General features: G+C 49.6%; 1 protein-coding gene across 3 annotated transcripts in view; it reads left to right on the forward strand.

Moving 5' to 3' along the window:
• DEPDC5 (DEP domain containing 5, GATOR1 subcomplex subunit) overlaps positions 1–26,906 on the forward strand; it is a 159,917-nt gene that overhangs the window by 125,648 nt on the left and 7,363 nt on the right. For all 3 annotated transcript variants that reach the window (XM_068135206.2, XM_078767894.1, XM_078767893.1), the window contains exons 34-41: positions 2,418–2,501; positions 8,799–8,931; positions 10,815–10,923; positions 11,050–11,259; positions 11,439–11,608; positions 15,268–15,439; positions 15,546–15,606; positions 20,430–20,512. In XM_068135206.2, the coding sequence (XP_067991307.1) occupies positions 2,418–2,501; positions 8,799–8,931; positions 10,815–10,923; positions 11,050–11,259; positions 11,439–11,608; positions 15,268–15,439; positions 15,546–15,606; positions 20,430–20,512 (1,022 nt within the window). The remainder of the gene's footprint in view (positions 1–2,417; positions 2,502–8,798; positions 8,932–10,814; positions 10,924–11,049; positions 11,260–11,438; positions 11,609–15,267; positions 15,440–15,545; positions 15,607–20,429; positions 20,513–26,906) is intronic.

The following is a 26,906-nucleotide window of genomic DNA, read 5'->3' on the forward strand; positions in this document are numbered from 1 at the left end:
AGTGAAGTGTCCCCACAGAAGATGAGCGTCTTGCTCCATGGATGTCCCCGGCAAAAGAAAGGCTCTTATAGATATCCCTGGGGAAAAAAAGAAACTCGCTCCTCAGGTCCTTGAATAGAATTCCCTCACCCCTTTCCTCCCTCACAGCTCCTCTTGTCCATCACAAGACATGGTGCAGACACTTGGACGGCACCTTACCCATCAGGAGACAGCCCACGGCTCTCGCCATTTGCAGTGCTTCTAGTCAGTGGGTCCAGTCAATAGCACGCCTCATGGTGACGAGAATGAATGCAGCGGTGATGTCACGTCCTATATCTGCACAGATGCGAGGGGGCGAAGGGAGCAGACTTTATCGTACCCCTTGGTAAGGTAAGGAAGAAAGTGAAGATCGACGAAATGCAGTTTGGATTTATGCCAGGAAGAGGAATGACAGATGCGCTTTTCATTGTGAGGCAGTTGCAGGAGAAGTACATGGAGAAGAGGAAGAAGTTGTTTTTTGGGTTTGTTGATCTGGAGAAAGCATTCGATAGGGTTCCACGCAAAGTATTGACATGGGCATTGAGGAAGTTAGGAGTGGAGGAATGGTTGATCAGAGTAGTGATGGCAATGTACAAAAGAGCACGCACAGCTGTAAGGACGCAGGACGGGAACAGTGGTGAGTTTGAGGTGAAGGTGGGAGTGCATCAGGGGTCGGTACTAAGTCCACTACTATTTGTAGCTGTGATGGAGGTGCTGGCTCAGAACGTAAAGGAGGGTTTACCGTGGGAGTTGTTGTATGCAGATGATCTGGTGTTGATTGCGGAAAGTATGGATGGACTGAAGGAAAAGATGAACAAGTGGAAGGAATGTATGGAGACAAAAGGTCTGAAGGTGAATATCGGAAAGACGAAGGTGATGGCAAGTGGTAAAGCATGTGGTGAGGTGGAAAGAACTGGGAAGTGGCCGTGTGCTGTGTGCAGGAAGGGTGTCGGAGTGAACTCCATTCAATGTACAATGTGCGCTGAGTGGGTTCATCAAAAATGTAGTGGTCTGAGAGGGTCATTTACCAGTGTGGCAGCTACATTCAAATGTAAGGTGTGCACAGAGGGAGCTGCAGATGGAGGAAATGTTGAGTTGGATCTTGGAGACGGCGTGAAGCTGGAAGGTGTGAAAACATTTTGCTACCTCGGAGACATGCTGAATGGAGAAGGTGGATCAGACTCGGCAACGGTTGCTCGAGTGAGATGTGCATGGAAGAAGTTTCGGGAACTGAGTGGCGTGCTGATGAGGAGGAGAGTGTCGCTGAAGCTGAAGGGAAAGGTGTATGCTGTATGTGTGAGAAGTGTTATGATTTATGGGAGCGAGACATGGGTAATGAACGTAGAGCAGCACCGAAGGCTGGAAAGGGTGGAAATGCGAATGGTTCGATGGATGTGCGGAGTATCGTTGAGAGAGAGGAAGACAAATGATGAATTGCGAAAGATGATGGGAATATTGCCTGTGATTGATGCTGTGAAGAGGAACAGGCTGAGATGGTTTGGTCATGTGTTGAGGAAGGATGAAAGTGACTGGTTGAGAAGAGTGATGGAAATTGATGTAGAAGGAAGTAGAGGACGGGGAAGACCGAGAAAGACTTGGCTAAAGATGGTGGAAGAAGAAATGCGGGCAAGGGGGTTAACAAGGAGAGATGCAGAAAATAGGGCAAAATGGAGAAGATTGTCATGGGGACCGCAAGGCTAACCCCCACTCTAGCAGGGAAAATGGCCTTAAAATGCATGTTGTTGTTGTTGTTGGTGGGGCGACCTCGTATTAATTATCCTCTTGGGGGGATTTGTGGGGAGGTGGTCCCTTCTCCTTACCTTGCTTGGTCCCTTTCTGGTTTAGACAGGAAGGACAGATCACGTGACACCCTTAACTCACGATATATCCTACTGGAGCATACAGTCCATGCTAAAGCTTTACACTTTGATAACTAACCTGTACCGCACACATGTCACAACATGTTTCAATACAATGTGGCAAGTAATCAAAAAGAGCACATCATGTTACTCGAGGTCTCTGTGCATAGAGGTGCGGACATTGAAACACACCGGAGTGACCAGACACAGTTGGACAACACAAAAGGGATGAAATGTTTGGATGTTCTTTATTTTTTTTTTGAGCATTTCACCATGGATAATTTACAAGTCTTTGAATTGATGCTCAAAGGTAGAGGACTGAAGGAAGGGGAAAATATAGATCACAATTCCTTTAGCAAAAGGTATCCGAGTGCTTGTCCTTAAGGATATAATTAATCGCCAGCACGCCGAAGCACAGAGTCATTCAACATTCCGCCTTCCTTATTCTTGTTCTTGAACCATTGGGTGACCACAGTATTGATGGAATTCATCTGATGAGCCAGTAAATGTCTCTTTTTGTTACTGTCTGTGTTTACACAGTACAAGTACATCAGGAGCGCAGGCAGACATTCTATCATCTTCCTCAACACTGCTGGATATTCTGGAAGCTATGAAGCACCCCACGTAAGTGTTACATAACTTGCTACTGAAGAGTGTGGTCATTGCATTGTGAAGCCTCAATAAATATATTAACATCAAATCAGATGAAAGCATTGTCCCTAAACTCTTTACTCAACTTTAATATGAACAAAATTTTAATTGTGTTATGGAAACAAGATAAATCCATTCTTTGGTCACCGAGATGATGAAGTGAATGAAGTATTAATTTTTTTGGTAACAGGATGATGTTTGAGGTTCCATCAGGAAGCTTTGCAGTGTTATGGTGAACTTGTATTACAAGGAGCTCATGGAGCATGCCGCTCGTGTGTGTGACATGTGCGAAATGAGGTGAAGTCTTTGCACCAATAACGGAGTCGGACGATATTCACAAATACGTTCATTTGCATCCACTGAGAAGCTGAGCTGCTGATTGTGGTGTCCTGGCAAAATTGGACCGACATTGTGGTTGAATCATGAAATTTAATGGTCGACTTACAGTAATTGTACACCTGTAATTGGTTACTGATGCGATTTAGGATTAACAAGGATGCAAGTCCTCATCGAGGATACAGCCCCCAACTCCACCTTAAAAAAGGAGCGTATAGATTTTACATTCAAATGAATAAATAAATAAATATATCGGTAGTGGAAATGGTAATGTTCAGACAAATAAATCAATCAATCAAGGTGGTATGTCGGGTTAGTTGATGGTAAAGTTTATATAAATAAATAATTCAAAGTTGTGTGTTAGTCGTGGAGATGGTGAATTGTAAATAAATAAATAATTCAGTGTGGTAGTTCGATAATGGAGATGTTAAAGTGTATATAAATAAATAATGGTTCCACGAAGCATGTACAATTCTGTAACATTTTCCACTGTAAAAAAAAAATCCGCCAAAATTTGGTAATACCCATGTGTCCCATGACTTTTGGCTCTGATCCCATAATAATTTGACGTGCCTCATGCCCAGATATTATTGAATACATGTGCCAAATATAAAATAAATGATTCCCGTCATTTTCGAGTAGAGGCTCCAGATGGATGGCGGATGAACCAACGCTCATTTTTACAACGTCTTTCCTGTGAAACACTGGGGTGGTTAGTGTGGGTGACATTTTATTGTCAGGTTGAAGGAGCTGCGCTCCAACGCGAGTCGAAAGAATTGACGCGACCAAAGACGGAATTCGTCCGAGTTGCTTTATTGAAACAAAACAGCTCAGGTATTCTGACAAAAGCCCGTTTATCGGGCAGCAATATATATACACATTTATGTCGGGAAGTTTGCCCGGCAAAAGCTATACCGGGCATGCCCGGGTGTCAAGGGCGAGCCTTGGAAAGGCGAGTCTGGACCTGCCCGGGCGTGTTTGGCTGCGGCCTGGCAAGTCGAGGCTGGGCGTGCCCGGGCGCTCTGGACGAGCACTGGAAAGGCGAGAGCGGGCATGCCCGGACGCTCTGGGCGAGCCCTAGAAAGGCGATAGCGGGCATGCCCGGATGCTCTGGGCGAGCCCTGGAAAGGCGAGAGCGGGCATGCCCGGGAAAGACGAGACCGGGCGTGCCCGGGAGGTTCGGGCGTGCCCGGGAACAGTGAGTCCGGGCATGCCCGGGAGAGGCGCGTCTGGCCGTGTTCTGGCCGGTGCAAGGCGATTGTGTGCATCCAGCGGTAACAGCTACACACGCCCCTCCAGAATTGACCTGCACCGGCAGGGTCAATTTAAGGGGGGTCCGGATGACCCGGCCGAAGCGACCCCTGGAGGGTCGTGGGGAGGGGTCCGACGTGGTGGTGGGTGGTCGAGCGGGGGGAACTGTGGACGGGGGGCGGCCTCGCCGCGGAGGAAGGGCCAACCGTGGTGGTCGGTCGACGTCCATGTGCGCCGGTTTGAGGCGGTCCACAGAGATCCGGTCCGACTGGCCGCCAACGTCGACGACAAAGGACTTGTCGCCCCGTCGCAGGACCCGGAAGGGCCCGTCGTACGGCGGCCGGAGTGGCCCCCGGTGCGCGTCATGACGCACAAAGACGTACTCCGCTGTGCGAAGCGCCGGGGGGACGTAGGACTGGGGGCCACCGTGGCGGGACGTTGGCACGGGGGCAAATCGGCGGGCGGCCTCCTGGAGGTCCGAGCGCTGGTGTGCGGCGGACCAGGGACTGGTAGCGTCGGGCACGAACTCGCCCGGGACGCGGAGCGGCTGGCCGTAGACGAGCTCGGCGGCGGACGCCCGGAGGTCCTCCTTGGGGGCCGTGCGGAGGCCCAAAAGGACCCACGGCAGCCGGTCGGTCCAACCGTCGTCCTGAAGGCCGGCCATGAGTGCGGCCTTCATGGAGCGGTGAAACCGCTCGCACAACCCGTTGGCTTGGGGGTGGTAGGCCGTGGTGCGGTGCAGCGTGACCCCCAACGAGCGGGCGACCGCGCCCCAAAGTTCGGACGTGAACTGTGGGCCGCGGTCGGACGGACGAGATGTCCGCCGGTGCGCCGAAGCACGTGACCCAGGTGGCGATGAACGCCTGCGCCACGTCGGCGGTGGTGGTGGAGGTGAGGGGCACAGCCTCCGGCCACCTGGTGGTCCTGTCCACCATGGTGAGCAGGTGGGTGAACCCCCGCGATGGGGGCAGGGGACCCACCAGGTCCACGTGGACGTGGTCGAAACGCCGTGCATGCACGGTGAAAGGTGCCAGCGGGGCCTGGGTGTGGCGGTGGAACTTGGCCCGCTGGCAGGCCGTGCAGGCGTTGGCCCAGTCGCGGACGTTCCGTCGAAGGCCGTGCCAGACGAAACGCGCCGACACCAGCTTCTGAAAAGCTTTCCGGCCCGGGTGAGAAAGGCCGTGGATGGAGGCGAAGATGCGGCGCTGCCAGGAAACGGGCACGATGGGGCGAGGCTGGCCCTGGGAGACGTCGCAGAGCAGGACGGTGCCCGCGAAGGGGATGTCGGCCAGGCGGAGGCCCGTGTCCGCCGCCCGGAGGGCCTGCACCGAGGTGTCGGTGGTCTGGTCGGCCGCCATGAGCGCGAAGTCCACGCCGAGGTGGACCGCGTTCGCGCTGGCCCGAGAAAGACAGTTGGCCACAGCGTTGTCTTTGCCGGCGACGTGCCGGATGTCCGTGGTGAATTCCGACACGGCGGAGAGGTGGCGCTGCTGGCGGGCCGACCACGGCTCCGTGACTTTGGCCATTGCGTAGACCAACGGCTTGTGGTCGACGAAAGCCGTGAACGGGCGGCCCTCCAGGAGGTGTCGGAAATGGCGAACGGCCAGGAATAGACCGAGCAACTCGCGGTCGAACGTGCTGTATTTTAACTCGTTCGGCCGGAGCTGCCGGCTGAAAAAAGCGAGTGGCTGCCAAACCCCGTCCACCCATTGTTCATGGACGGCGCCCACCGCGTAGTTGGAGGCGTCCGTAGTGAGGGCGATGGGCGCGTTGAGCACCGGGTGAGCCAGCAGCGTTGCGTCGGCGAGGGCCCGTTTTGCGCTCGCGAAGGCCGCGTCCATGGCCGCGGACCAAACGATGTCATGCTTGGCCGGCTTGCCCCGGAGGGCCTCGTAAAGGGGCCGCATGAGCTGAGCAGCACGGGGCACGAATCGGTGATAGAAATTCACCATGCCGAGGAACTCTTGTAGGGCCTTGATGGAACGGGGACGCGGGAACGTGGTGATGGCCTCGACCTTGGTCGGCAGCGGCACGGCCCCGGTCTTGGTGATGCGGTGGCCCAAAAAGTCAACGGTCGTCGTGCCGAAGTGGCATTTGGCCGGGTTGACAATTAAGCCGTGCTCGCTGAGGCGACCGAACAGTGTTCGGAGGTGGAGGAGGTGCTCGGCGCGGGACGTGCTGGCGATGAGGATGTCGTCCAGATAGACGAAAAGAAATGGCAGGTCGCGCAGCACGCCGTCCATTAAGCGCTGGAACGCCTGGGCCGCGTTCTTGAGGCCAAACGGCATCCTCAAAAATTCGAACAGGCCGAACGGTGTGATGACGGCCGTCTTCGGGACATCGGCCGCCCGGACAGGTACCTGGTGGTATCCCCGTATCAGGTCAATTTTGGAAAATATGACCCGTCCCGCCAAACGGGCGGAAAAGTCCTGGATGTGCGGGATCGGGTACCTGTCGGGGGTGGTAGCGTCGTTGAGGCGGCGGTAGTCGCCACACGGGCGCCATCCGCCCCCCGGCTTTGGCACGATGTGCAGTGGTGAGGCCCACGCGCTATTGGAGCGCCGCACGATGCCGAGGTGCTCCAACGCGTCGAACTTGGCCTTTGCCACGGCGAGCTTGGCCGGTCGAGGCGGCGGGCCCTGGCGTAGACCGGCGGGCCCGTAGTGGGTATGTGGTGCTCGATCCCATGCCGCACTGCGACGGCCGAAAACGTCGGCCGTGTGAGGGCCGGGAATTCCGCGAGCAGGCGAGCGAACTCGTTCGCCGTCGGGAGGGCGCACGCCAGTTCGGTCGGCGCGGAGCTGCTCATCGTGCACGCCAGGGAGCTGAAGGTCTCGGCGTTGACAAGGCGACGATGTTTGACGTCGACCAGCAGCCCGTGCGCGCAGAGGAAGTCGGCGCCCAGCAAAGCCATGGGGACGCAGGCGGTCACAAAGGTCCACTGAAAGCGCTGGCTGCCGAAGCAGAGGGTGACGTTGCGCGGGCCGAAAGTGCGTATGGCCGAGCCATTAGCAGCGACCAAAGAGGGGCCGCAAACGGCGTCCCGCCTGTCCTGCTCGGAGGCGGGTATGACGCTCAGTTGGGCGCCGGTGTCACAAAGGAAACGCCGCCCGGACGCTTTGTCCCGAATAAAAAGCAAGTTGCCCGAGTGGCCGGCGCTCATGGCTGGGAATGAACGCCGGCCCGGCCGTTTCCCGACTTGCTGAAAGTGCACGGGGGTCGGCACGTCCGAGCCTTGTGTCCGAACCTGGCATGGTAATAACACCACGCCTGGTCAGGTGGAGGCCCCGGCCGTCGTGTCGGAAGCGGTCGGTGTGGCGTGGCGGCCGCCAGTTTCACCGGCATTTCGGCCTCCAACCGCACAGGGCGCTCGGGCGTCGTGGGCGTCGCCTCGGACGGCGGCAGGCTCCAGGTAGCCACGCCGATGTGTTGGCCCGCCGAGGAGATCTTATCGGCTTCCCTGGCGAGGGCGCGGGGATCGGTGATCGACGTGCCAGCCAGGGCGAGGCGTACCGGGTGAGGCAGCTGGTGAAGGAACAACTCGCGGAACAGAAAATCCGGAGAGTGCTCACCGAGCAACGAGAGCATATAGTCCATTCGCTCGGACGGGCGCGTGTCGCCGAGCTCGGGCAGGTCGAGCAGGCGCCGTGCGCGTGCCGCCGGTGAGAGGGCGAAAGCGTCGAGGAGGAGCGTCTTCAGCGCGTCATACTTGTCGGCAGCCGGCAGGTGCTCGAGGAGGCTCAGGGCGCGGGCCGCGGTGGCGGAACCGAGCGCTGCCACGACGTGGTGGAAGCGGGTGTCGTCCGCGGTGATGCCTCGCAGGGCGAACTGGGAGTCCGCCTGGGCGAACCAAACAGCCGCGTGAGCCTCCCAGAAGGTAGGCAGTTTAAGAGTCACTGCCGTGTCCATGTCGGTAGGTCACCAGTGAAGGAGCTGCGCTCCAACGCGAGTCGAAAGAATTGACGCGACCAAAGACGGAATTCGTCCCAGTTGCTTTATTGAAACAAAACAGCTCAGGTATTCTGACAAAAGCCCGTTTTTCGGGCAGCAATATATATACACATTTATGTCGGGAAGTTTGCCCGGCAAAAGCTATACCGGGCATGCCCGGGTGTCAAGGGCGAGCCTTGGAAAGGCGAGTCTGGACCTGCCCGGGCGTGTTTGGCTGCGGCCTGGCAAGTCGAGGCTGGGCGTGCCCGGGCGCTCTGGACGAGCACTGGAAAGGCGAGAGCGGGCATGCCCGGACGCTCTGGGCGAGCCCTAGAAAGGCGATAGCGGGCATGCCCGGACGCTCTGGGCGAGCCCTGGAAAGGCGATAGCGGGCATGCCCGGACGCTCTGGGCGAGCCCTGGAAAGGCGAGAGCGGGCATGCCCGGGAAAGACGAGACCGGGCGTGCCCGGGAGGTTCGGGCGTGCCCGGGAACAGTGAGTCCGGGCATGCCCGGGAGAGGCGCGTCTGGCCGTGTTCTGGCCGGTGCAAGGCGATTGTGTGCATCCAGCGGTAACCGCTACAAGGTCATGAATTAAAGCTAGGCTAAGTTTAATGTTGAGTACACATACCTCTGTGGCACTCCTGTCAGCCATGTTATGTTATTGATAATGACTGATTCACTCTGAATAATAAATAATGATCAGACTTGCATTTCCGATCGTATTGTTTGTTTGTTTTGTGTTATTTTACAGAACAGGCTTGCAGTTCTTACCTGAGCAAAAGTGTTTGCCTTCAAACTGCTTTGTCAGTGCAGAGGCTGTATACTGGCTCATCAACACCGTTGACGGAGTACCCAGCAAACATGTCGCCATCGACATTCTCCAGGTCTGGTGCAAAAATGAATGTTGGGAGAAAAATGGGCATTAATCTTGCAAGCTAAATATTATTTTTGTAAGTACTACAAGTATTTCAGTGGAGATATATTGAGGTGTTGTAAGAGGTGTTTTGCTAATTTTGCTTCGTCATAATAGGAATGTGATGAACGTCATAACAGGAATCATGTTATAATCCTCTCTGGGCTATATATATTCCAGTAGATCTAGGCTCGGGTCTGTTAGTCTGTGGTGGATGTGATAAGCATAAACAACAACGGGCATTTTAAGGCCATTTTCCCTGCTAGAGCGGGGGTTAGCTTTGCGGTCCCTATGACAATCTTCTCATTTTGCCCTATTTTCTGCATCTCCCCTTGTTAACCCCCTTGCCCGCATTTCTTCTTCCACCATCTTTAGCCAAGTCTTTCTCTGTCTTCCCCGTCCTCTACTTCCTTCTACATTCATTTCCATCACTCTTCTCAACCAGTCACTTTCATCCTTCCTCAACACATGACCAAACCATCTCAACCTTTCAGCTCTTTCACGAGCCTCGATTCTGTATACAAAAAAAAACCAAAAAAAAAAAACCTGTTTCTCTTCACAGCATCCATCACAGGCTCTATTCCCATCATCTTTCGCAATTCATCATTTGTCTTCCTCTCTCTCAACGATACTCCGCACATCCACCGAACCATTCACATTTCCACCCTTTCCAGCCTTCGTAGCTGCTCTACGTACATTACTCTGAGTCATTACAGATGTGATAAGCATATAATGCCTCAAAAACGTTGGGATTTCTCCCTTTCAGCTTCAGGTTAAACAGCAGTAGCAATTGTTTCAAAAGGTAATCAAATGTGTTTGTGGTTTATAATAGTTTTTACTTCTGGTAGGGATGCCCCCAGAAGATGCCATGGCAAGCGATTCATACATGGTGTTTGTCCAATGAGGAAAACACTCCTTATGGAGGGGAGGGTGTATTATTAGTATTAATATTGTTTTGTAATAACATTAATATTATGCTATTATCATGAGTGTTGTTTTTGCTTTTGTTATTGCAAGCTGCCTTGGAAAAACGCCATAATTAGCTACCTTAACACGGATATACACCTTAACATGCATTTCACCCAAGGTGGAAAATTCCCTTGGGGAGGGGAGAAAATGAAGTCGCTACAACCACCATCATGTGACCCTTCATCCTCCTGTCAAGACTTGATGAGTAACGACGGAATGTAACGCGGTCAGACAGATAGACAAAAAAAAAAAAAAAAACACCTTTAGAGGCCATTTTTTTCCCCCGCAAGCGGGGGTTGGCCTTTTTTGGGGACCGTGGTTGTTGTTGTTTTTCGGTCCCCTTTTTGAAGCAATGTTTTACGGCCGGATGCCCTTCCTGCCGCCAACCCTTTTTGTCGCCTTTTACGACAAGCAGGGAATTACCAGTGAACTGGTACTCAATTTGCCGACCTCGGAAGGATGACAGGCTGAGTCAACCCCCCTGGCGTTAATTCAGCGATCGACCGGGATTCGAACCCAGGATCCTAAGATCCTAAGCTGGCACCCTAGCCGCTAGCCCAACACCAGACAGATAGACAGACGGACATAAAATTGCGTATTTTAGTTTGATTAAGAGACTGATTAAATCTGGGCCTTAATGAGCAATTATAATATTTTCATTTAAGAAGGCATACATTGCCAAGGGTAGAGAGCTTAAAAAAAATACGAGGGCATGGCTCACGATATGTCGAAAACGGTACATGACAGCTTAAGAGCGAGGTGACGTCAATTAAGGAGTGTATGATTCTCCTGTGGTGAGTGACTGAACGATGAATGGTGGAGAGGGAGAAGAGACTTGTATTGTGGATGTAAAATTTGAGTGTGTGTGCATGTTGACTGTTCTAGAAAATGCTGGATGAAAAATTGATCTGCCATGCTTCGGGGGACACCCTTCGTGCTTTCATCCATGGGTTTTACCTATACCGTGTCACCCCAACCAAAGATGCAGATAAAGGTAGCAAGCAAAGCAATCCTGTGAAAATTTTAAACTTTTCAGATGATGATGATGTTGTTGTTATGCAATAATTTGGGGGTTTTGTTCTTGGTTTATTTTGTTGTCTTGTCCCTGGGGCCCCATCAGGCAGCCGGGGTGGATCAGCGATGCCGTGTGACCCAGCAACCTTCCAGAGGCGGTGGTTCGAAGTGGCGTTTCACACCGAGGAATGGCTGCACCCTGATGTACCTGTCTTTCTGCTGCCTTTGCTTCCCAGTCGTCCGGCGTCGTACACTAGTCGACACAGTTCATTCAGCCGCAGTTTCGGAGGACGTAGCCAGGTGGCAGCTCTATTAGGTATGGTTTGAGGAAACGATCAGGCAAGTGCACACCTGGCATAAACCATTGCATTTTCTCTGCCCGAGATGAAGGATGAAGCCATCCGAGGTGGAGCATCTGTGCAGCAGATTTTGGCTCAGGAAGTTGAAATGAATAATTTCATCATGATGTCCAGCTGCAGTTACTTTTCATTTCAGGATCTGTGGTTCCTGAGCAGAAGACCGTGACCCTGGACGTAGATGTGAACAACCGCAGTGATCGTTTGGAATGGTGCAGTTGTTACTATCATGGACAGTTTCATTCTAGTGCTGCGTTTGAGATCAAGCTGCAGTGGATGGTCTCTACACCTGCCGTACTGTTCGATATGGTGAGGAAGAGACAATTGCAGAATATATGCCACAAATTAAATATTTGCACAGGCTCAGACCTCGGTACAAGGTACTCATATGCATTTATGGAGTTTTTTTTGTTGTTTTTTTGTATTCAAGATCTAGGCTCGTGGAAGAGCTAACATTAATCACAAAAAAAACAATCGGACACATAAAACATATACTAAAGGGAGCGGGAGAAGATGGGGAGAGAGAGAGAAGCACACACGTACAACATTTGAGAACAGGGACATTGGGAGATCTGTGGGAGGGAGAGGGCTTGGGGGGAGGAGGTGTGGGAAAGGGGGTGGGGTGTGGGGGTGGGAAAGGTAAAAAACACATGGACACTGCTCGGACTTCCAGGAAAGAAGTCGGGATTTCAAAAAAGTGGATCTGGGGTGAATTAACGGGGATAGAAATCATCACGGTTTTGGATGGGGGAAGATAAGAGATGGTGGTGAACAGCTGTTTTAAAGACCTGGAGGGAGGAGCGGGATTGAGAGAATGAGGGAGTTTGTTCCAGAGGGGGGGAGAAAAGAGGAATGAAAGAGTGAAGGTGAATAGAGAGTCTTGATTTTGGCAGTTTCACCAGAAGAGGGTTGCTGGCAGATCTTGTGCATCCTGCAGGGATATTTGGGAGGCAGAGCACAGACAGAGCAGGGGGAGCAAGGCCGGGGACGAGTCGGTAGAAGACAAAAAGACCACCAACCTGCCTGCGGTGAGCGAGTGAAAGGCCCTCGGAGTTAGCTTCATCGCGGGAGATTCCAATGATTCTGAAAGCTTTGGTTTCAACAGCGTGAAGCCAAGTTAGGTGTGAGGCAGAAGCACCAGCCCAGAGGGGAGAGCAGTATTCTATTGAGCTGCGGATGAAAGCCTTTTATGTGGTGAGGAGATCAGGTGTGCCAAGGAAGGACTTTGCACGCTGGAGGATGCCCAGTCGGCGACTGGCTTTGGAGGCCAGCTTGGAAATGTGGTTTTCCCAGGAAAGATCATGGCAGATAGGGAGACCCAAAAGCTTGAGTGACAGAACTTCTTGGAGAGGATTGTTGAGAAAGTTCGGAGAGACAAAGTGAGAGTGTGAGATTTGTCAGGATTGAAAGACGTCCCACTTGTTTGACCAATCTGTGATTTTGTCCAGGTCTGCAGAGAGTGAGGAGGCTGCAGACTGCCGATCTGAGGGATGAGAGATGGAGCGGCAGAGAGTGAAGTCATCAGCAAAGAGATAGAGAGGATTTTCCAAAGAGCCAGAGAGATCATTGATGAAGACCAGAAAAAGCACAGGGCTCAGAACACTGCCTTGGGGAACTCCAGCCTGAACAGGAAGGGTAGATGAGAGAAATCCATTCAGGGCCACACGTTGCCGATGACCAGAGAGGAAGTCCGCAAGCCATGTGTGGAGATTTCCATGGATACCATAGGGGGAGAGTTTGGTGAGCAGAGCGGGGTGCCAGACCGTATCGAAGGCACGTGATATGTCAAGGGAGACAGCTGTGATTTCCTGTTTGACATTGAGGACCTCCATCCATTGTTGAGACAGCAGAAGCAGCATGTCCAAAGTAGAATGACCTAGTCTGAAACCAAATTGATGATCAGAGATCAAGCTATTGGAGAAGAGGAAGGATTTGATATCCGAATCAATGATGGATTCCATGACTTTGCTGATTATTTGGAGCAGGCTGATTAGTCTGTCGTTGCAAGGATCTGTTTTTGCACCTTTTTGTGTAAAGCGGTAATGTTGGCCGATTTCCAAGATGATTGCAGATAACCTTGAACAAAAGAGAGGGTGAAGAGAACAGAGAGAGGGTGTGAAAGAGCGGAAGAGCAGGATTTTAGGACCCGTGGGCTGATGCTGTCTGGTCCAGTTGCAGAATCAGATTCAAGGATTGACAGAAACTTCTCCACCTTGTCAGTAGAGAAGGACACAGAGGCCAGGAGTAGCTGGGTATGGCTGGGTACGGTGGATACAGAGAGAGACGGGTTTGGGACGCAAGATTTTGAGGCAAACACAGAGTTGAGGCATTCAGCTTTTTCACGTGCGGAGTCAGCTGTGTAGCCGTTTGAGGTAAGGGAGAGGATGGAGGGGGAACCACCTTTAGAGGCCATTTTTCCCCGCAAGCGGGGGTTGGCCTTTTTCGGGAACTGTGGTTGTTGTTGTTTTTCGGTCCCCTTTTTGAAGCAATGTTTTACGGCCGGATGCCCTTCCTGACGCCAACCCTTTTTGCCGCCTTTAACGACAAGCAGGGAATTACCAGTGAACTGGTACTCAAATTTGCCGACCTCGGAAGGATGACAGGCTGAGTCAACCCCCCTGGCGTTAATTCAGCGATTGACCGGGATTCGAACCCAGGATCCTAGGATCCTAAGCCGGCACCCTAGCCGCTAGCCCAACACCAGGGAACGAACACCAGAAACAGATTTGACCAGATGCCACCAGGAATTGGAAGAGGGAGACAGGTTTGAGAGTTCAGTCTTGAGAAAGAAAAAAAAAAAAAAAAAAAACCTTTAGAGGCCATTTTTCCCCGCAAGTGGGGGTTGGCCTTTTTCGGGGACCGTGGTTGTTGTTTTTCGATCCCCTTTTTGAAGCAATGTTTTACGGCCAGATGCCCTTCCTGCCACCAACCCTTTTTGTCGCCTTTTACGACAACCAGGGAATTACCAGTGAACTGGTACTCAATTAGCCGACCTCGGAAGGATGACAGGCTGAGTCAACCCCCCTGGCGTTAATTCAGCGATCGACCGGGATTCGAACCCAGGATCCTAGGATCCTAACCTGGCACCCTAGCCGCTAGCCCAACACCAGGTCTCAGTCTTGAGAGTAGAGAGATATTGTTTTCTGGCTCTCCTGAAGGTAGACACACACTTGTTCCGGGCTTTGTGGAAGGAAATTAGATTGCCTTCCGTTGGATCTGCCTTCCAGGAGGCGAAGGCAAGTTGTTTCAGGGCAACTGCCTCACCGCAAGATTCCATGTACCATGAATGGGAGGAAGGGTATGACAACTGAAGACGAGATGGGATAAATCTGTGCATGAGAGAGAGCAGTTTACTTTGGAAGAATTCTGAGGAAGAGTTGATGTCAGGCAGTAGAGATGGGAGACCAGTCCAGGTGATTGATGGCTGCTTGAAGACCGTGCCAGTTGGCCTGAGTGAAATGCCAGACTCGTCGACGCTGAGGAGGCTCTCTGAGAATGGCCAGAAAGATGTCCACTTTAACAAGCATATGGTCAGATGAACCGATTGGAGCAGAAGAGCAGCAGACATTTGCAGGGAAGTTAGTCATAACCAAGTCCAGAAGAGAAGATACTCCGTTGACTGATATCCGGGTCGGGAAATTGACAGATTGTGTCAGTCCCAATGAGTCGCAGAAGTCCTTTGCCTGGGTGCCATGGCTGTTGTGAGAGGTACCCACACCCAGCCAGCTGGCATGATGACAGTTGTAATTACCAAATCAATCAGGAAGAGAGAGTTGGGATGAGTAGATAGAAGTTGGTCCATGCTATCAGACAGAGAGATGTAGATAGTGATAGTGAGTGTAGATTGTGAGTAGTGATCGTCCATTTTTTCCCCCATTCATGCTTTTTAATAGGTTATGAATTTTTTACAAGACCCAATCAAACGGCTTCCCTCCTTCAGTCAGTCATATGTATTTTGGTTTTTACAGGTTCAGGGTTGGTGTCGTAAAGCAACTTCCTGTGGACTGCACCTGGTTCCGGCTCTCGATGGCCCTTTTGCCCTTCCCAGTTTTCTTTATGGTGATCCACTCCGTGCACCTCTCTTTATACCTCTGAACATCACCTGCCTCATTCCGGAAGGCAGCGATAACATCTTTTCTGGTAAGTCTGGTTCAGTGAAACTCTGCTCAATCAGCAGCAGCCATTGTTTATGCATTTTCAACAATTAGTTTACAACTGTAATGGTTTGATAATTGTTGCCGCACAGGGTTCGACCCGGAAACATTTGTTGATCGAATGCAGCTGTTTCAAGAGGCCATTTTGTTACGGTAGGATTTGATATCTACACCGAAGGTGGATGGAGGTTATGTTTCAACCCTGTCTGTCTGTTTGTCTTCCTGTTTGTCTGTGAACAGGATGTCTCAAAAAGTTGTAGACGGATTCGGATGAAATTTGGTGGAGAGGTTCAGTATGTGTCAAGGAAGAAAGGATTCGATTTCGGTGAAGATCTGGATCTGGATCCGAAAAGATTTAAGTGATTCATCACCATTGAGAGGGCAAAAATCGATATATAGCATGATATCTCGAAATGTTGTGGACGGATTCGGACTAAACTTGGTGGAGAGGTTTGGTGTGTGAACAGGAATAATTGATTTAATTTTGGTGAAGATTCGAATCTGTATGTGGATCAGAGAATGCAAAGGGCTGGCAGAAAGACGAGGAACTATACTAGATAACGATCAATCCAGACAGCACCAACTGGGATTTCCGGGACGACTATTCATTCGAACATCAGTTAGGAGATGTCTATCAAATTAATTGACCCCATAACCACCTAAAACATTATTTTTATTTTTTTTGTACACAAGATCGAGGCTCGTGTAAGAGCTAACATTAATCACAAAAAAACAACCGACACATAAAACATATAATAAAGGGAGCGGGAGAAGATGGGGAGAGAGAGGGAAGCGCACAAGTACAACAGCAGAGAACAACGACATCGGGGGATCTGTGGGAGGGAGAGGGCTTGGGGAGAGGAAGCATGGGAAGGGGGTTGGTGGGAGAGGTAAAAAACACATGGACACTGCTAGGACTTCCAGGAAAGAAGTCGGTATTTCAAAAAAGTGGATCTGGGGTGAATTAACGGGGGTAGAAAAGATCAAGGTTTTGGATGGGGGAAGACAAGAGATGGTGGTGAACAGCTGTTTTAAAGACCTGGAGGGAGGAGTGGGATTGAAGAGAGTGAGGGAGTTTGTTCCAGGGGTGGGAGTTAAGAGGAATGAAAGAGTGAAGGTGAATAGAGAGTCTTGATTTTGGCAGTTTCAATTTTCGGCACAATGTTTTTGGAACTTTTTTTTTTGTTTGTTTTTGTATACTGAATCGAGGCTCGTGAAAGAGCTGACATTTACTTCACAAACAAATCAACCAGACAAACAAAATATATAAAAAGAGGGAGCGGAAGACAAGAGCCTCATCTCCTCATCCTCATCTCCACCCCATCATGCATCTCTGCCATCAAATCAAATGGACTCCTCCGACGACCCAGGTACATTCACCGTGGCTCCGGTCGTAAGTTTGTTTATTTGCAATCAGGTCACTCCATCCCCGTCCTCTGGTCGGTTCAGCGCACTCGCACTCTTCGTCCCAGCGCACCTGGTCACAGCAACGCACACGATCGCACCTCCTGCCTACGAACCCTGGCTAAATCACCTGAATTCATCCCTGCTGTTCAAAACAACATCAAGCTCACCTTGTTCAACACCCGGTCCCTCAACAACAAATGCCTCATCCTGAACGAATACATCCTGGATAACAAACTGGACTTTCTCTGTCTCACCGAAACCTGGCAACAACCTCTGGACTACTACACACTCAACCTCACCACACCCAATGGATATTCCTACGTCAATAAACCACGCTCGGAGGGCCGAGGTGGTGGAATTGCCGTTATCCACCGTCGAGACATCAAGACCAACCTCATCTCCATCTCATCTGCTCCATCATTTGAACACCTGGCTTTTAAACTCTCTGGTCGCACGCAGTCAGTCATGGCTGTCGTCGACCGCCCTCCCAAACCACACCCATCATTCCTGTCTGACTTCTCCTACTTTCTGACCCAGCTATGTTCCCTCTCCCCCTCAATCCTCCTCCTTGGTGATTTCAATATCCACATGGACTCCACTGACTCCACAATAACCACTGACTTCACTGATTTACTCACCTGCTTTAACCTCACTCAACATGTCGACTTTCCTACCCATATCCATGGTCACATTTTGGACCTTGTCTGCTCCACTGGATTAAATTTGCACCATCTCTCTGGCTCCGACCTCACCCTCTCTGACCACTTAGCCATCACTCTGACCATCAACATCCCCGCCCCAACACCAAGGCATTATCGCACTATCAACTTCCGTAAGCTAAACGCTCTTTCACCTACCTCATTCTCATCCACCCTCTCTGAAAAAATGTCCACTTCTCCCTTCATTGACCTCCACACCCCTTCCGACCTCACTGACTACGACAACCACACTCTCTCCTCCTGCCTTGACCAGCTTGCGCCTGTAAAAACCAAAACAGTTTCTTTCACCCATCTGCTCCCTGGTTTACCCCTGAACTCTGCCTGATGAAAACTCGTGCTCGCCAACTTGAAAGACTCCGCAATAAAACGGGTCTCACAGTTCACTCCCAAGCCTACAAGGACCACCTACAACACTACAAAGATGCCCTCTCCCGCGCCCGCTCCGCCTACTACTCTCAAGTTATCCACTCTGGCTCCGGAAACCCAAAAGCACTCTTCTCGACAATAAACAAACTCCTCCGCCCCCTGAACACCACCACCCAGTCATTCACAGTAGACAACTGCATCTCCTTCTTCTCTTTCTTCCAACGCAAAATTGACAACATCTACAACAGCTTGACCACCGCCGCACCCGCTCCCCCTCCAACCATCTGCCCCCCCTTGTCCTGCCATCCCCTGTCTCGGTTCTCCCCAATCTCCCCTACTGACCTCTCTGAACTCCTCATAGGAATGAAAACTGCCATCTGCACTCTTGACCCCATCCCCTCCAGCTTTGTCAAGGCCTCCCTCCCTGCTCTCTCTCCACTTATCATTGCAACAATAAACTCCTCCCTGTCTACAGGCATCGTCCCACCTTCCCTCAAAATTGCTGCTGTTACCCCCATTCTAAAAAAACCTGGTCTAAACCCTGACACCCTAAACAACTTCAGACCCATCTCCAACCTACCCTTTCTGTCAAAAGTTTTGGAACGCGCTGTAGCCACTCAACTCAAACATCATCTCTCTGCCAATAACCTGTATGAAACATTCCAATCTGGATTCCGCTCCAACCACAGTACTGAAACTGCTCTCCTCAAAATCACCAACGACCTTCTCCTCTCCTCTGACGCTGGCAACCTCAACATTCTCGTCCTCCTCGACCTCAGCGCTGCCTTTGACACCATCGATCACACCATCCTCCTCACCCGACTTGAATCCACCTTTAACGTTACCGGCACTGCCCTCTCTTGGATTAAATCATACCTCTCTGACAGACGCCAGTTCATCTCCATCAATAACTGCAAATCCCCCACTGCTCCCCTCCCCCAAGGTGTCCCCCAAGGTTCAGTTCTTGGCCCCCTCCTCTTCATCCTTTACCTGTCCCCCCTCGGTCACTTAATCCGCCGTCATGGTCTCCAATTCCACTGCTTCGCCGATGACATCCAGCTTTTCATCTCCACCAAGTCCGTCTCCACCGACACCCACTCTATCCTGACAAACTGCATCACTGAAATAAAATCCTGGCTTCAAATCAACTTCCTCAAACTTAACTGTGATAAATCTGAAATAATCATCATTGGCCCAAAAACGCTCACAAAATCCACCCATAACTTTGCCCTCAACATCGACGGTATCCCAGTATCCACCTCCCCTCACATCCGGAATCTTGGCGTCATCTTTGACCAAACCCTTTCCTTCGACAAATACACTAAACAGATCACAAAGTCAGCCTTCTTTCACCTGAAAAACATTGCCCGTCTCCGCTCATCCCTCTCCTCCACGGCTGCAGAAACCCTCATCCACGCCTTCATCACCTCCCGTCTGGACTACTGCAACAGCCTCCTCTATGGTTCACCCTCAAAAATCACCAATAAACTCCAATACATTCAGAACTCCGCTGCCCGTCTACTCACCCATTCCCGGACCCGTGACCACATCACCCCCGTCCTTTACAAGCTTCACTGGCTCCCCATCCCCCAGAGAATCCAGTACAAAATCCTCCTCTTGACATACAAAGCCCTCCATAACCTCGCCCCATCCTACCTGGCTGACCTCCTCTCCAGACACACTCCCACCCGCAACCTCCGCTCTGCTGGTACCAACCTCCTGACCCCCTCCATCTGGACCAAATTCAGATCCTGGGGGGACAGGGCCTTCTCCATCGCTGCTCCCACCCTCTGGAACTCACTACCTCACACCATCAGAGACTCCTCCTCACTCACCACATTCAAAACATCACTAAAGACCCACCTGTTCAACACTGCATTCAACATTCAACCCACAGCATTTAACCCCTGACTATCTCTTCTCCTTCTCCCTCCTTTTGCTTTAAATATTTCCCTATTGATTCTTGTCTTTTTGCAATTGTTGTTTTCATGTATTGTTATGCATTATGTTTTCCACTCTGTCAAAGCACCTTTGGGCTTCTGGAAAAGCGCTATACAAAATAAATGAATTATTATTATTATTATTAAGAGAAGGGGAAGCACACAAACACTTGAGAGCACACAACATTTAAGAGCAGGGAGATGTGTGGGAGGGAGAGGGCTTAGGGGGAAGAGGCGTGGGAAGGGGGGGGTGGGGGTGGGAGAAATATAAAACACAAGGACACCAAGGACTTCCAGGACAGAAGTTGGTAATTCAAAAAAGTGGAATTGGGGTGAAATTAGCGGGGATAGAAAAGATCAAGGTTTTGGATGGGGGAAGATAAGAGACATAAAACCAAAACAGTAAGCCAGGTTTTTCGAATTAATTTTCTTCAAACATAAAATGTGTTTTCAACTATTGGATTGACTTCCTCACCTGTGGAAATCGTTGAATGAATGATCATTGCAATGTAATGTTGTCTGAAGTGTATTATCTCGCTTTCAGGTTTGGATTCATCCAAGATAAATATTCGGCATCTGCATTTAACTTCCCAGCAGAGAGCAAGCCACAATTTATCCATCTCACAGGTATGAGCAAGCAAGTTGTACCTGTTTAATGTTCAAGTAGAGCATCGATTTATGGTACATTTATGGTGAGTAGAGCATCGATTTATGGTAAATTTATGGTAAATTTATGGTGAGTAGAGCATCGATTTATGGTAAATCGTTAAAAATCGAACAGCAGGTAGGTGCATCCGGCATGTGTAATTACTCATCCTGAAATTGAAGATGTTTTCAGCTATATATCCTCAGATATTTACATGCATAGGGCAAGGTGGCGGAAATGTTAGCCAGCACATCTCACGAGTTGTTCAATACTTGTTCGATCACCACTCAAATAGCCCATGTCCATATGCTGGTAGCTCGGCAGAGATGATGTTAGATTCGAGCGACGGTTGTTTCTTCCGCTTAATCGTGGTGATGGCATTCTCTCTCTCAATTGTGGTGGAAAACCACAAGATCAAGCCATCTCTGTTGTTTCATAACAGTTCTTTGTAAAATGTTCCCAACGCAAAAGCGAACATCCTGTCGGCCCGATCCACGCTCAGGTATTTCGGACAAACCTCGTCCAATTTCTGGCAACCCTCAGATCTTTTTGGCCATTGGTGTAGCATGAAACCACCTTGGTGTGTATTACTTCAGCCGCCAAGAACACATCGACCCGGCATTTTTGTAGAAATTTGAAAATTGTTCACCATTTGAGTTAAATCGTAAATCGTACCCGTAAACAATACAGAAGTGGCATTTAAAAATTTAAAATTCGCATTTAAAATCTCCGAAAATCTGGAACATTGGACGGAGTTATTTTCATTTTCATTTTCCTCTGCAGGATTGTTTAATTATGTCCATTAATTCCTTATAATCACCTGCTTATATACCTAGGGGAAGGGGGTGGGCCTATTCTGTCAACCAATCACAAAGCTGTGTTGCGAGACCTCGTGACCATTGACCCGTGACATGCATGTGTTGCAAGTGTTTTGTGTGTGTTTGAGAGGTGCATTGTGTTTTTGTTATCCTTCTCGCCTGTGTTGGTTATGTCCCACTTTGTCCTTGTCCTCCTCCCAGCATCGGTATCTCTCTAGTAGTCTAGTGTATTTGTGAACGAGAGGTCTGTATGCCTGTGATAATGCCAGAGTCTCCTCTCTCAATGGTGCCCTCGTTTGGCCAATGTGCCATGCCTCTAATATTCGCCTCCTGGCCCGGTTCGGGGATGCCGCCAGAACGTTCACTTTGTCCCATAGAGGAACATGGCCCGCCCTTATTCCATGCTTGGCGATAGCAGATCTTTCCAGGTGATTGCACTCAAAGGCCTTCCGGTGTTCATTAATGCGCTGGCCTTTGGTTCTTCCGGTCTCGCCTATGTATTCTCCACCACAGTCGCATGGATTAGTGTACATCACACCTGTGCGGTCATTCTTTTGTCTTTGACGTTGGTCAGTGCACTTCTCAAGGTGTATATCGGTTGATAGTTAACCCTCACCCAGACCGGTCTCAAAATCTTGCCAATCCTTTGGGCTACTCCTGGCACAAAAGGTAGCACACAGAAGCCCTTAGGTGGTTCCTGTGGAATTTCCTGAGGTCTTGGAGCAGCCAGTACCATTTTATTTTTTTGGCAGAGGTGGTATGAGTAGCCATTGGCTTTCAATACCCATTTAAGATGCTTGATCTCACTCCTCTTGCCCTCCAAAGTGGACGGTTTATTCCTTGCCCTTTTTACGAGTGTGTTCACCATGGCTCTTTTGTGGTACGTCAGATGGCAAGACGTAAAATTGAGGTAACGGTCGGTTTGGGTGGGCTTCCTATAGACTGTGGTACTTAAGCTTCCATTTGGGTTCCTCGTCACCATGGTGTCCAGAAACGGAAGCGACCCGTCCTGTTCTACTTCACAGGTAAATTTGATGGAAGGAAACGTTCCACCATACCGTTCACTTTGGAAGGCAAGAGGAGTGAGGTCAAGCATCTTAAATGTGTATTGAAAGCCAATCATCAGGGTCTTTTGAGTTCCCGGGGTGTTTTGCATCCTCGGAGTCTTTTGGGTCATCAGGGTCCGATGGCTCTTTTGGGTCTTCAGGGCCTTTTGGGTCTTGGTATTTCAGGTATTTGGTATTTGGTTCTTCATGGTATTTCAGGATCTTCAGGGTATGTTGGGGTATTGGTGGTCTTAAGGGTCGGGCTTGAGGGGTCATAAAGGTTCTTCAGAGGTCCAATGGGTCTCAGCAGTCCAAAGTGTCGAAAGACACATTCCGATAGTATGTAATTAATAGACAGGATGCCACTGACTTCAAACGGTACATAATTAATAGATGTATTGAAAACTCACATGGCTGGAAAAGATAATATAGTAGAGTTTCTTCTTCTTCAAACAATAACAACTTCTCGCTGCCAGACCGCAAGACCAATCGTGTTGAAACTTTAAACACAATCCGCTTTATGACTACTACATTACTTTGAAGTTTCACATTGATCAATGAAGCGGTTGAAGCGATAAAATTTATAAGAATTTCGTTCAATCCAATACGTCCAGCATGGTATACGCAAGGCATGGGGGAACATATGTTTGAAGTTTCGGTTCGATCTGTTCAGCCGTTCTGGAGGAGTGGCTTTTTTAAATTGTAGTCTTCAAAAAATCACAGCCGCCAAACCATGTGACCTATGATGTCATGGTCGCATAACTTTTTGTTTGTCATGGATATGTGATCATGCATGTAATATTTTGCCTCAATCTGTTTAGCCATTTCAGAGAAAAAGGGTTTTCGTGGATTTTAAGGCTTTGTGTTAAAACAAATATGGCGACCGAAACACGTGACCTATGACATCATAATTATCATTTAAAATTCTACAGGTGGAGGTGCACCTAGAGTGAAAACTTCCTGTCAATCGGACCAACGTTTGCAGAGAAAAGCATATTTATTCTGTGCGGACAAACAGACAGACAAACAAACAAATGGACTCAAATGCAATACCCTCTTCTCTGGAAAGGGTAACAATAACTTGCACTCCCAGAATCCACAGCACCGGAAAAAAAAAACATAGTGGAGCATCCAACTAATTACACACCCTTATAACCTTCACCACTCAACAACAAAACACAAACAAGAAAGAGCAATCAGAGATTGCAGATCCTCGCCAGGACGTGTTTTTAGTGTTTTTTAAGGTTTTTGTGTTAAAACAGACAGTTAATTATTCTGCAACTGGACCAGACGGCATCAGCCCATGGGTCCTAAAATCCTGCTCTGCTGCTCTTTCACACCCTCTCTCTGTTCTCTTCACCCTCTCTTTTGCTCAAGGTCATCAGCCATCAGCTTGGAAATCAGCCAACATCACCGCTTTACACAAAAAGGTGCAAAAACAGATCCTTGCAACAACAGACCAATCAGCCTGCTCCCAATTATCAGCAAAGTCATGGAATCCATCATTGCTTCGGATATCAAATCCTTCCTCTTCTCCAATGGCTTGATCTCTAATCATCAATTTGGATTCAGACCAGGTCATTCTACTGTCTCAACAATGGATGGAGGTCCTTAATGCCAAACAGGAAATCAGAGCTGTCTCCCTTGACATATCACGTGCCTTCGATGCGGTCTGGCAACCCGCTCTGCTCACCAAACTCTCCTCTAATGGTATCCATTGAAATCTCCACACATGGCTTGCAGACTTCCTCTCTGGTCGTAGTCAATGTGTGGCCCTGAATGGGTTTCTCTCATCTCCTCTTCCTGTTCAGGCTGGAGTTCCCCAAGGCAGTGTTCTGGGCCCTGTGCTTTTCTGGTCTTCATCAATGATCTCTCCGACTCTCTGGAAAATCCTCTCTATCTCTTTGCTGATGACTCTACACACTGCCGCTCCATACCTTATCCCTCAGAATGGCAGTCTGCAGCCTCCTCACTCTCTGCAGATCTGGACAAAATCACAGACTGGTCAACCAAGTGGAACATGTCTTTCAATCCTGACAAATCTCACACTCTCACTATGTCTCTCCGAAAAGACCGACTGGACAACCCTCCCATCTACTTTCTCAACAATCCTCTCCAAGAAGTTCTGTCACTCAAGCTTTTGGGTCTCACTATCTGCCATGACCTTTCCTGGTAACACCACATTCCCACGCTGGCCTCCAAAGCTAGTCGCCGACTGGACATCTTCCGTCGTGCGAAGTCCTTCCTTGGCACACCTGAGCTCCTCACCACATACAAAGCTTTCATCTGCAGCTCAATGGAATACTGCTCTCCCCTCTGGGCTGGTGCTACTGCCTCACACCTAGCTTGGCTTCACGCTGTTGAAACCAAAGCTTTCAGAATCATTGGAATCTCCCGCGATTAAGCTAACTCTGTATTTCAAAGTTTCAAAAAAGGCCAGAAAGGGCATTTCACTCACTCACCGCAGGCAGGTTGGTGGTCTTTCTGTCTTCTACCGACTCCTCTCCGGCCTAGCACCCCCAGCTCTGTCTGTGCTCTGTCCCCCAAATATTCCTACATGTCGCACAAGATCTGCCTACAACCCTCTTATGGTTAAACTGCCAAAATCAAGACTCTCTGCCCACCTTCACTCTTTCATTCCTCTTTTCTCCCACCCCTGGAACAAACTCCCTCACTCTCTTCAATCTCACTCCTCCCTCCAGGTCGTTAAAACAGCTGTTCACCACCATCTCTTATTTTCCCCCATGCAAAACCTTGATCTTTTCTACCCCTGTTAATTCATCCCAGATCCACTTTTTTGAAATACCGAGTGTGTCCATGTGTTTTATACCTCTCACACACCCCCCCCCCCCCCCGCATTCCCGTGCCTCCTCCCCCCAAGCCCTCTCCTTCCCAAAGAACTCCCTATGTCCCTGCTCTCAAATGTTGTACTTGTGTGCTTCCCTCTCTCTCCCCATCTTGTCTCCCGCTACTTTTATTATATGTTTTATGTGTCTGTTTGTTTTTTTATGATTAATGTTAGCTCTTACATGAGCCTCGATCTTGTATACAAAAAAACAATTTAAAAAATCACGTGACCGAACCACGTGGCCGATGACGTCACCATTTGTTTTTTCTCCACCAATTTATCCATAGATGACGCTGAATACATTTCATCTTGATCGGATGAAGTTTTGTACTTGTCGAATTATGACATCATAATGGAGGAACCTGTGGCATCAACATTACCTTTGCCACCGAAGGTGGATGGAGGTTATGTTTTCTACCGTGCCTGTTTGTTACTTGCCGGAATCTATTCCGGCAAGTATGTTGGTTGGTTGGTTTGTCTGTCTGTTTGTGCGCAGTACTACGGCTACATCATTGCACATAGCATCGCCATACTTTACACATATTTCCCTTGCCCTGGAATAGACTGTGCCCAATTTTTAACTCTCTAGGCCCAAGGCCTCCATTATGACGTCATAATTGGACAAGTACAAAACTTCATCCAATCAACATGCAATTTCATGAGCGTCATGTCGGCATGAACTGGTGGAGAAAAAAAATGATGACGTCATCAGTCACATGGTTCGGCCGCCATCTTGGAAAAACCGAAAAACTTTGCACCTCTATATCTCCAAAAGTGCTGAATAGAAAAAATTGAGACATGGCTCATTGTAAAGAACTCTCCATGGGGAATAAAATATGCTAATGATGATGTCATAGGTGCCTCCATTATGACGTCATAATTCGACAAGTACAAAACTTCATCTGTCGCTCCATTCCTCATACCTCAGATCGGCAGTCTGCAGCCTCCTCACTCTCTGCAGACCTGGACAAAATCACAGACTGGGCAAACAAATGGAACATGTCTTTCAATCCTGATAAATCTCACACTCTTACGATGTCTCTCCGAAAAGACCGACTGGAAAACCCTCCCATCCACTTTCTGAATAATCCTCTCCAAGAAGTTCTGTCACTCAAGCTTTTGGGTCTCACTATTTGCCATGATCTTTCCTGGGAAAACCACATTTCAAATCTGGCCTCCAAAGCCAGTCGCCGACTGGGCATCCTCCGTCGTGTGAAGTCCTTCCTTGGCACACCTGAGCTCCTCACCACATACAAGGCTTTCATCTGCAGCTCTATGGAATACTGCTCTCCCCTCTGGTCTGGTGCTCCTGCCTCACACCTAGCCCGTCTTCACACTGTTGAAACCAAAGCGTTCAGAATCATTGGAATCTCCTGCGATGAAGCTAACTCCAAGGGCCTTTCACTCACTCACCGCAGGCAGGTTGGTGGTCTTTCCGTCTTCTACCGTCTCCTCTCTGGCCTTGCCCCCCCCAGCCCTCTCTGGGCTCTGTCCCCCAAATATTCCTACAGGTCGCACAAGATCTGCCTGCAACCCTCTTATGGTTAAACTGCCAAAATCAAGACTTTCTGCTCACCTTCACTCCTTCATTCCTCTTTTCTCCCGCCTCTGGAACAAACTCCCTCACTCTCTTCAATCCCACTCCACCCTCCAGGTCTTTAAA

The sequence above is a fragment of the Myxine glutinosa genome, chromosome 14 (genome assembly GCF_964187855.1).
Source record: "Myxine glutinosa chromosome 14, kmMyxGlut1.1, whole genome shotgun sequence".
NCBI lineage: Eukaryota > Metazoa > Chordata > Myxini > Myxiniformes > Myxinidae > Myxine > Myxine glutinosa.